The 11,687-nt window shown below is 30.2% G+C and overlaps 1 protein-coding gene across 2 annotated transcripts; it reads right to left on the bottom strand.

Annotated features, from left to right (window-relative positions):
* Nucleotides 1-641: 641 nt before the first annotated feature.
* Nucleotides 642-11,600, bottom strand: LOC100648778 (huntingtin-interacting protein 1). Of its 2 annotated transcripts, XM_020868576.2 has the most exons (19): nt 10,118-11,600; nt 6,959-7,161; nt 6,294-6,357; nt 5,366-5,723; nt 4,982-5,043; nt 3,994-4,268; nt 3,664-3,857; nt 3,448-3,586; nt 3,289-3,376; nt 3,124-3,212; nt 2,843-3,046; nt 2,583-2,763; nt 2,221-2,508; nt 1,911-2,152; nt 1,681-1,833; nt 1,473-1,573; nt 1,183-1,412; nt 943-1,106; nt 642-857 (listed from the first exon to the last, which is right to left on the bottom strand). In XM_020868576.2, exons 2-18 carry the CDS (start codon nt 7,001-7,003, stop codon nt 946-948), a joined length of 2,874 nt encoding a protein of 957 aa, XP_020724235.1. In that variant the 5' UTR covers nt 7,004-7,161; nt 10,118-11,600; the 3' UTR covers nt 642-857; nt 943-945. The 2 variants fall into 2 exon arrangements, with proteins under 2 accessions (XP_020724235.1, XP_020724241.1); XM_020868582.2 differs by lacking the exons at nt 6,294-6,357; nt 6,959-7,161; nt 10,118-11,600 and adding an exon at nt 4,582-4,680 and having other exon boundaries at nt 5,366-5,421.
* Between the last annotated feature and the right edge of the window lie 87 nt (nt 11,601-11,687).

The raw sequence follows: 11,687 nt of genomic DNA, 5'->3' as shown, positions 1-11,687 counted from the left end.
GTACACTAATTTCAGCCACCTTCTAGTATACAAGTCTTATCTGTTGCTATTAATTATAAATATCATTGTAATAATATTCGATATTTATTAACAATTAAAATTATACGTATAAATTGTTAGAAATTCTATTTTATTTCGTTAAATTTAAGAAAGTAAATATTGTAGACATTCATCTATCTATACCATTTACAGTTTAAAATACGCTGGCTAAGTTTAGGATCTGCTTCGTACGAAGACAGAACGTTGAATGAACGCGAATTACGATTTCATGACTCTTATATAAACAGCAACCACTATCTCCGATAGGTCGCGGTAATTCACGATGACCGCCGATATGATAAAATTTCTTTACAACGATAACTTTTATCTGATTCATCAATTTTTCCAATTTTATGTTAAATAATAATTAAAAATTAAATTGATTTATGGAAAGACATAAATGGTTGTTCTTGTAAAAGTATAGAGACACCGAGAAGGAGCAAAATTTATATAAAAATTTGGAGAAGTATGGAAATTACATCTATGATTATTTTGAGCTGATGGTACGAAATAAGGAGCGTTATAGGAAAATAAAAGAATATACATATACACGAAGTAAAAGGAATATGATAGTTTGATTTCTGTTCAAATATTTTCAATTATTATTAAAAAGAAATAAAATTGTATTTATTAAACGTTAAACATGCAAATATTACAATAATTCGGACAATCCAAATAGATTTCCTTTTTGCAATATATTATTTTATAATGGAATTTAATTATTTACTTTCCACTTATAAACATTTTGTTCAATACTGTTTAGTGCCTATGAGAAATTCTGTTATCAACATGAATCTCATATAGACGTTAGCAAAAATCTGAAATCAATCGTTGAAAATATAGTACTTGGAGGTAACATTATGATTTATAACAGTATTAATAATTTACTGTAATTATACATACTGATTATTCTTTCTCGCCTTCGAGTTGATAATGATAGCGACGTAAAGCAGCTAAGCGTAATCTTTCAGTCTCCAGAGCCTGCTCTAATTCCAGTACATGTACTTGTGCTTCCATTTCTAATCGTTTGGCTTGATGTAAAGTTAGTCCAGAAATATCTAAGTCATCTGTTTAATACTAATAATTATTAATTTCTTATTACAAGTGGAAAATATTAAAACAGATCCCAAAAAGCGACATTACCATTTTCTTCAACAAGTTGACTACAATTTTTAGCAGTTGCAACAACACTTCCTGTTGCTTGCGTTACATCCCTTGATGCTTCAGAAAGTGCAGCTAGGTTAGAGCTATTTCTATTGGCTTTTACTCTACTTGCAACTACCAATTGCGCTGTAGACGCAGCTATTCCCTGGGATGCAACCACTAGTTGTTCAAATTTACCATTGCCAGCAACAACCTTATCTGCAGCTTCTCTATAAACATTAAAAAATTTAGTAAATAAGCAAACATTGTAATAAACTGTTTGTACTTACAGCAGGAGATTAGCACCCATTGCTACTGCTTTAGCTGCAGATATAAGTCCTTCGGACCATTGATGATTACGTTTATAAAATTCTGTTGCAGAGGCAGTGCCCTAAAATTCAAAATAGATGTTTACACATATGTATCACAAGAGTTGGAATCCCATCTTCATCGATATACATATTGTGCCATATCAAATTAAATATTATATACATTTACCTTCCCTTGTTCCACAATTTCTGCTTGCAACAGTCGTGATTTTTTAACTAGCATTCTTATACATTTCATTAACTCTGTACAAGAGTCTAGAATTTTTCCATTCACTTCTAATTTTAATCCCGAATCTGCTGCACGAGATTTCTCTATCATATCCTGATTTAACATTATAAAATATTTTATATAGAAATAGTACATTAATTATGACATAATAGAATGAAAAAGATAATTACTTGTATTCTATTTGCAGCTTCTTCTATTGCTTTATCCATACTTAATAATTCCATTTCTACTAAATTCCCAATAACTTCAACAGTGCCTTGTCCATTAGACAATGTAGCAGCAAGATCACACACTTTCTTAAATTGCTGTTTTACTTCGTTGATTTGACCCACAGTAACGGGTGATTTTTCTCTTATGTGATTAAACATAGTCAATGACTGTAATCCTAACTGTTTACACTCGTCAGTCAATTCTATGATAGAATAAAAAATCAGTATATGGTTTTTAATCTCCCATTAATCTTTTCAATTTATAACTTACTGTCGCCCAATGCAATATTAGATGTAGTATTGGACGTAGATTTGGCGTGAATAATATAAAGCCCCAAAATATATGCAACATGTATTGCACTTTTAATGAGTACTTTTCCATTCGTTGTATCACATACGTAACCGGTATACGCTGCATCTAAAGTATCTAACGATTTTAAAATAGGGTCTTCTAATTTTTCAAGATATTGAGAAGTGCAAGTTAAATCCGACATTGCTGGATTATCAATAGCACTCAATGAGTATTGCATAATGTCTTCCGCTTCAGAAATACAATTTACTAAAATAAAAGTTCATAATTCCAAATAGATGAACGCAAATAATTTCTCACTCTCAAACGAATGAAACACTCACGCAATAATTCATGCAACATAGTATGTGTATACGTATTCATTTCATTACGGCATCGTTCGGCTTCAACTTCCAGCTTTTCGATCCTTAGGTCTAATTCTTCTTTCTGTGCTAATAGATCATGTAGATCCCCTTCTAAAGCCGTTTTTTCAGAAGTTATAAAATCATTTTTGGCAATCAAAGCCTAAAATATTACATCTTTACCGGAACGAAATAAAAACAAACGTAAACATAAACTGAAGAAAAGAAAGAGAAATATTAACCAAGTTTTCAGTTTTCGCGTCATTCAGTTGTTGTTTTACATCATCCAAATCATGCTGAGCTTCAACGGCTTTTCGTGCTTCTTGCTCTGTTATTGCTTGGCCTTGTATTAATTCTTCAAGACGACGTTCTGCTTCAAACGTTCTTCGTTCAGCTTGTTGTTGCGACATTTTTAACATTCCTAACTGTTTATCCACTTCAGCTTTCTGTTGCATAGAAACATACCCAAATTCAACATCTAATATTTTTTATCCCTTTTTGTAAATATTTAAAAGAATCCTACCTTCCTAATTAAATTGATATGTTCGTCTCTGAACTTTGAATATGCATCTTTCAATTTTTGAAATTTCTCTTGTAAGACTTTGTACTTTTCTAGAAAGAGAACAAAGATTGTATTATGAACGTTTTTCACAATATTTTATATAATGCAAGTGAAAACAGTTCTAACCTTCGCTTTCATGAACTTTCACCATCATATCCGCTTTCTGCTTGACAAAGTCTTGATTAACTTGCTTTTCCTGTTCAATTTCATTACCCTAAAGAAATACGCGTATTAAAATATCATATTTACAATAAGTATGCTGACAAATAATCAAGATATCCATACTTTAAGGAGCAAATCAGATTCCAACTGAGTAACGCGAATTTGAAGATCCCCCACGATACGCTGATGATCAGTCAATACACGATGTAATTCTTGTCTTTGTCGATTAATTTCCTGTTGCAAATGATCGATGAGACTTTCTCTAAAACAACAAACGATTGCCTCGTGTAACTTTCAAATTTCAAATAGATTTCATATGCAACTAACTTTTAAACTTACCTTTCTGCTATTGCATCGGGTGAAATCGAACCATTTCGCGTGGAATCTAGTTGATCACCTGGTAACGAACTTGTATCAGAAGTATCAATGAGATCAACTACGGTGTCAGAGTCCAAAGATTCTTCTGGTGGTAATACTACTATCGGTGTAACATAAGCTCGAAACTCAGATTGTATTAAAAAGTTTGGTGGATTCTAGAACAAATATACCACATTACAAATATAATTTATATTACAAATAATATTATAAATATTAAAAATATTATATGTAGATATTATTATATAAAAATTACATTAAAAATAATATTACAAGATAATAGTTCAAGATTACCTCAGGTAACGCAGGTATCGTTATAAGATGTTTAAAATACTGTCTTTGTTTAACAGTATTGTAAAATTTCTTTAGTTCTTGAAATTGTTTAGAAAATCTATCGCGATGGCCGGCTAAAGTATCCGCAGGCAGAGCACCATGAAGTTTAAATAATATTTTTACACAATAATCGTAAAGCTGCGATGCGTCTAAAACGCAGGGGATTAATGGAGCCAGCCGACACTGTCCACTTACAGTCATCGAGTTGGAGGGTGTGTTCTTCAAAGAAGTGGTAACTGAAACGTTTCATTTATATAAATTACTATCAACACAAATCTGTAATATCATCGACATAACGAAATTTTGAGGCAGATTTTGATCGAGAAGTTACTAAAAGCGATACACTCAGCTTCCATAATACACGAGACGATAGGATAAATGTATCTGGTACGATCGGCTTAATTATACCTATTTGCTCGTTCAAATACCACAAAGTATCGGGTTCTGTTTTTACAATTTGTATATTCGACGTTGGATCTATTCGGAAATACGAATCTCCTTTGGTAGCTAGATTTTTCGTCGGTAATTCACGAAATAAAAAGATATTACCGTTATGTAAATTGTTCTGTTCATCCGTCAATGACGCCTCCGTTCATTTATTCAGCATGCAGATCTCGATTTAACCGGTCTGCCTTGGTTCAGTTCGATCTGGATAATCGAGATTCCAGTAGATTAATTACGTCAACGTAGCGAAACCTAAGTTGATACCGCGTTGCTTTCATTTTACAAGCACAATCGACACTTTCACGCCAAAACTACTCTAGTATAATCGGCCAAAATGATTCATTTAAGAAGGAAGAGAATGCATCGGAGGTTGGGGTACTCGTGCAAAGCGTTTGTTAGCAGAAAGTATGAGAAAGATGATCTGTTTCTCATCGATCGAAAGGAAGCCAGAAACTCGAACAATACAAAAAGCATCACGATAGACGAGAATCTAGTTCGTACCTACCTGCACGTTGTAAATTCAAAATGTCATCCATGTAATCGAACATTTCGACCGACATTTGGAAACTAAGCAGAAAAGATTAGAAGAGATTATAAAAGATCATAAAACGTAGGAAAAAGGCTAAAAATGCAAATACAGTAAAATTCCAATTATCTGAACTCATTGGAGAATAAACAGATAAGATCGCTAATTTCCTCTCTTACTTATTACTGTTTCTCGGTCATATAATACGTATGGATCAAATAATTATACGAACTATACGATTAGACAATTGAGAGATTAACAAAAATGGTACTTGTCAAATTTTCACTTTGCTAACTTCTGTTTTAACAAATGGAATTGAAATAACTGGAGTTCTACCGTGAACTGATTAAGTTAAAAGCTTACTAGACATTAATATCGTTCTCCCCTATAGATTCAAGTTCCTCCGGTGTTACTTGAAGATTTCCGGGTATGCGTGGGTTTCGTTTGTGAAAATCTAACTTGGTAATCAGCAATCTTATGTACAATTGAATTAATGGGCCATATCCTTCCCGCAAGTGTTGCCATAATTTCCCGAGGTCTTCCAATCTTTTGCGATACCGTTGGGAATCTGGAATCACTTTCTCGTGACCCTCTCGTAGTATCTTGTGCAACACATGACAAAATTTCCAAGCGACGATCTGATTCTCTTGCAGTGGCTGCCGTAACATATACGTCCAAAATATCGCTCCACCCTTCTCTTGATGTGTACCTATAATCGCGCCTATATTTCTGTAAGGAACATATAACGTACTTTGAAACACAATTTTGCTAATTGCAATACCTAATACGCGCTGTTAATCTTTTGCTCGTTGCTTAACGTATTAAAAAGGCGATTTTACGAAGAAAGATATAGGATTATCTATTTGCTACAATTAAGAACCATTCATTTGTATCATCTATCAATTTGTCGATGTACATTTATATCTTCTGAGATAATTACTCAAACAGTAAATTCATCCTTTAAATTCCACTATGGATTCGCGAAAATTATTCAATCTTTTGCTAGAATGAAAACTTCATTTGGAACTGGAACAGAAAGTTGCACGAGATCTTCATTGAAAAAATTAAGATACTAACTGATCGATTGAATCCTTATTGTCATCTTCATATTTGACAATTGATTTTTATGTAAATATAATACACTAAAAATTTACATAAATCTTTAATACATAAAGTATTTTTAAATTCGTTTTAAGTTCGAAGTTGGTATAGAATAATTCGGAAAACATTTGTAGGCGCAGAGGGTCAATGGTCTTCTTATTTTTGAAGAATCTTTTGTTAAAAAGGATACTTCGCACATGTTTCTCTTTTACGGGTGTTTCTGTAGGGTTTACAGCTTTCCCTATAGAGATACTCTAAAAGTTAGAAATCATTTATTACAATTTGTATATGACGTACTGTCTTGAGTTTCGTTAAACATTAAAATCATAGTAGTCATAATTAGTTATACATAAATAGTTATAATTAAAGTGATATGATCAGAATAAATATTTATATATGAAGGTTACAGGGGAAAAGGGGGAACAACTTATTCAGTTTAAAGATATACGCTTATACAGCAATAAGTGACAAATGAAGTAAATGTCTAATGTCTAAAATATATACATATATATTTAATCAGATAATCGATGCTTTTTACGTAAATATCTTTCAAGAAAACCCCGCAGCTATATTTAATACAAAGACAATTTTGGTAATATGTGATTGTTTGATAAAGTATTAGAGTTCAAAATTGAATTTTTAAAAATTAAAAAAGAAATGTGGCTTAACATGTTTTTCCTCTGTGATCTTCCTATATAATCATATATAATCATGTTTTCATTTCGATAAAAGTCAACATTAATCTTCCATCCCTATAATAATTGTAAAAGCAAAAAATCTAAAATAGTTCTAATGTTAAAGACATTCATAACATTTAAAAAGACGAAACAGGATCATTCCATGAGATTTATTTACCAGCTGGTGGAGTTGTTTATCGGTGAGCGGAACGACACCCGTCATGATAATAGCGTACAACAGCTGCGATAGAAATTAAAGCACGTGTAAACAGGAATCCTAATGGTCAGTCCGTATGAAAAGTCATCGTTTCACCAATTCGCCAGTCGTGTCGAAATGCGTTAAACAAGCACGCTCGACAACGTTATGTTGCTCCACATCGCCTGAAAATAATATAGAAATTGCGATACTTTTTACGAAGAGTAATAATGTATCAGAAGATTAACTTTACAAAATTCTTATTTTCTTTATTATTCTAATTATCTTTCTACCGTTAAAAGATTTCTTAAATTTAAGGAAAATATGTGACAATTATTATTGATACGCGTGATTTTTCATTCATAGAACGTTAAATGTCCTTCTTTCGGTTCAAACTAAAGCGAAAGATTGAAACTTCAAAAAGTCGAGAATTGCAGCAAAGTTAAACTATTTCACAATGATTATCACGATTAGATATAGTCTTATAATTTTATAAATATATTTACATTTAAAACACTTTTTAAAAAAGAGATAAATGAAATTTATATGTCACTGAAGATTCACTATTGTCCATTACTTTAGAAATGTCATCAATGAAAGATTCAAAGCCCTCGTAATTTGTGTCGTCAGTTAAAGTTAAAACTGAAACATATTATATCAGTACGTTATCATTATCAGATACATGATTGAAGCTAACTTTGATGCTGATAAAACGCTGTAACAGACATTAGAAGAATGACACAATTAAGAAACATAAATTTTTCAGGAAATTCGTTTAAAATAGACCATTTATTTTATTTTTAAATTATTAAATATTAATATTTATTAATATTTAAATTATTAATTAATTATTAATTACCATTTGAAAAATGAAAATGGACAATTTGAAAATTATTAATTACCATTTGAAAATAGCAAAATCTTCTTCTTTTGAAGTTTAGCTAATAGACTTTGAGTTTTAAGTTAAATTTTCAATAAAATATTGTTTATACGTATTGTTTACCAGTGTCAAAGGGATTAAAACAACTTTTCAATTGTGACATTTTTCTTATTAAGTAACATAATTTACATATATGAGTTTTGCATTAAAAGAATGAAGAGCTTTGATTCACTTTTAAACTGTATTAAATTTTCTTTTATTTCGAACTTAAAACAATAATGGAGCTATGGACATTTATATAAATTCATATTTTTATAAACATAAATGAAACAAATAGAACCAAGGCAAAAATTTGTTTCATCTACTGAATATTATAACGAGTTTGGATATTTTATATATTTTTGCGTATTATGTGCATTCCATGTATTTTTCGCTCCCCTAAGTTTGCCATAAATGCATAGAAACTCGCAAACTAATAATGATATGAACTATTGAAAAAAAGAAGCAAAACTATAAAATACTGCAAAATATGCTATAATAGAATTTTCTTTGAATTCTTGACTATTCTAACTTTTGCTGCGAAAATCGTTCAATATTCATAAAATACGTATTCGAAGTGTCCAATCTCGGAAGTCTAAATGATGGGTCTTTTATGTTCATTAACCCTCCGACTGGTGTCACCGCAGCGGTACGGTTAACGATGCCTTGTGCCAGAAAAAGTGCCGCTATACGGTTACGTTCATTCAGAAAGTACTGCACTGGTTGCACTTGTGTATTTAGATGAACCAAGCGAGATGTATGTATGTATGTATGTATGTAGTTCATTATAGCATAAGTCAAAGACCCTGTGTATCGCAACAGCAAAACAAAGATAACGACTGAAATAAATGCAACATTGACAGTACTCAATTCTGACATGCAATTACGATTCAATTACAAATTGTAGCTAATATAAACATAAACAAGAAATTGCTAAAGTATTGTTTAAAAATTTATATTGATAAAAAAGAAACATTCGTGTTTCGAGAAGATAATGATAATATGAATGATTACTATGTGTAATGGGATAAAATATCAATTATTGTGTGTATAACTATGAAGTTTGTACTAAACAAAGATGTTTGTAAATGTAGCGACGAGGTAAATAATATTGAATTTCAATTTGTGTCAGTTATTGTAACTATTTGCATCGGTATGCAATAATTGGTGCGAACATTTTCTTCGGTCGCATATATTTATTTTTTCGGAAAATATGACATGTTTTGATTAACTTGAGGTTTTTTGATTCTCTGCTAAAAAAATGATATGTAAACTATGGTCGCAACTGAACTCATTCAATTTAAATACAGGACCTTGACCATAAAAGCATCATATTCCTATAGTTCTATTAATTTTCTACATAAGTGTCAAGAATCAAAATTATTATATATATGTACACATATTTTCTTTCGAAATTTTGTATAAATAATAATAATATATGTTAATATAAACAAATAAAAATAATTAGTAATTTTTACAATTCCTGTATAAGGTATGAATATATTACCTTAAAAAATCAAGTAATACAATAATATATGTTGTAATGTGTTTATGTATAATTCGTATAATTTTGTAATATGTATCCTTTTTAAATTTGTTTACACGCCTATCGTATGATGGCATAAATATTTATAAATACCATCATAATTCAAATATGTGTACCTAAATAAAATGATATTCATGTAAAAATTACTCCAATTTTGTTCACCGGTAAAAGAAACGGTGCATACGATAGAATGTGTGTCTGTATATACATGAAAGAACATCAAAGAGGCGGTTTCCTGTTCGCTGATGTCAGATTTTTCTTAGAACGATGTATACAATATCACGTTATCAATATTAATGTCAAAAATGATGGATATAAATATCTCTCGTAAATACAAATTTTCGAAATTTGAGAACTGTATACAGAAATAGTACTGTCAATGACTTAAGCCTTCAAATACGTACAATATCATAATAAACACATTTCCTAACCTATAAAAGGCATTGAAACGATATACGAATTGGAACGAGGTCAAGGACCGCATTTTCATCGTATACGTCTAGTTTTAATAATTTGAAACATCTGTACATCTTAAAAAGAAAATATCGCTTTTAGTATAGTTTTACTGATTTAACAAAAATATAACCTTACGTTCATTTTAAAAGGCATCGATACATTTAAATACTTATTTCGCAAATATATCATGCAGTTAAAAATTGAAACTCGTATTACGTACCTAAAACTAATCCAATAGTCTATGTCATTAAATCTAGATCTCCGCTTTGTTAGAAAACACAATTATATGTCAAACTCATTACACCTTCAATACACGAATTGTTTCAAAAGATTACGTAGCATAGATCCGGCTATCATAAACGGGAACTTCATAAATGCGCACTAGCACTTTTTTTAAAATATTAACGCGTCTGGCTTTGAAAAGTGCGGCAAACGTCAAATCAATTTATCTAACTGATTTCTTTTAATTGAAGACCATATTAGAAATGCATCGATACGTAGTAGTATGAATTCACCGATACGATATCAGATACGATGGATAAATGTTAAAGATAACAATGAGAAAGTTAAATAATAGCCAGATAGCGTTATTATTATATAAATCGAAATTCGTATTAAATACGAAATAAATACGTGCTTCCCCTTCGCGAGTATGATGGAATACAGTGAATCGCTTGGAATATAGCAATAGATGTAGCGTGCATTCAGTGTCAAACCGCTATTTCGAGCGCTCTTCCAATGGCGTAGCTGACTTGTGAAACCTGCTGGCGCGTAAACTCGCTTTTAAAGTAACATTTACTTTTACGTTTTTCGTTCACATTTCAACGAATCGTTCAATGTTACCGCTTTTATTATCTCATCCTCTTTCTTCTTTAGCTAGTATCATTATCACCTCGTTATTTGTGCATTATTTATCTCTTTCCGGTATAACGCTTATATATAATCTTCCCTGTTTTAAGTTCTTTCAAAATACATATAGCCATAATACATTCACCAAAGTTTATTTTGAATAACATTAAAATCTCTAGTCAATAAAAAATGTAATATTTAATACAAATATCTATTTCTTTCTATTTATTATTGAATATAATACAATTTTAGAAATACCACTATGCATTAATTATTTGATCAACCATTTATTGTTGCTTTTCATACACTTAAATTTTTATATAATTTTCATATCTTTTTATTATAATTGCATGTTTATTTTATTATTTTTTTAAATTAATATAATACGTAAAAATTGACATAAAATAGTTTCGAAATTATGTTAGATTATTAAATGATGTCATACTTTGCTTTTGAAATAATTCTAATCTTAATTGTCATTTAATTAAAACAAAAAAAACGCGATTGAAATGGACTTAATTAACATACATTAATAAAGTAAGGGACCTTCAAAAATGATTTGCCAGGTCTTCTATCGTTACGATGAATATTAATATCATAATTTATAATAGATTCAATTTGAAGCATGTAGTACTGTAAAGAGTATAAATGAAATCGTTGAACATGTATTCAGAATAAAATAAGATATATATGATATGCTCACATATATTTCAATAAAAAAAGTAAATTAAATTTATTATAAATAGACAATATATCATGCATTTCCCATGTTTAATATCATTTGATAAATAATTGTGATTCTTCAAGCTGATATACATATTTTAATTTTAAGGATACAACAGTACAATATTTTAAACGGGTGTAAAAATTGAATACTTATTGTGGTAATAAGTTTCGATTATTACATCCATTTGACATTAGATTACATACATCTATTTTTA

Source organism: Bombus terrestris, chromosome 1 (genome assembly GCF_910591885.1).
Source record: "Bombus terrestris chromosome 1, iyBomTerr1.2, whole genome shotgun sequence".
Classification (NCBI taxonomy): Eukaryota; Metazoa; Arthropoda; class Insecta; order Hymenoptera; family Apidae; genus Bombus; species Bombus terrestris.
Note: the sequence above shows the minus strand (reverse complement) of the source record. Positions and strands in the feature narration are given on the sequence as shown.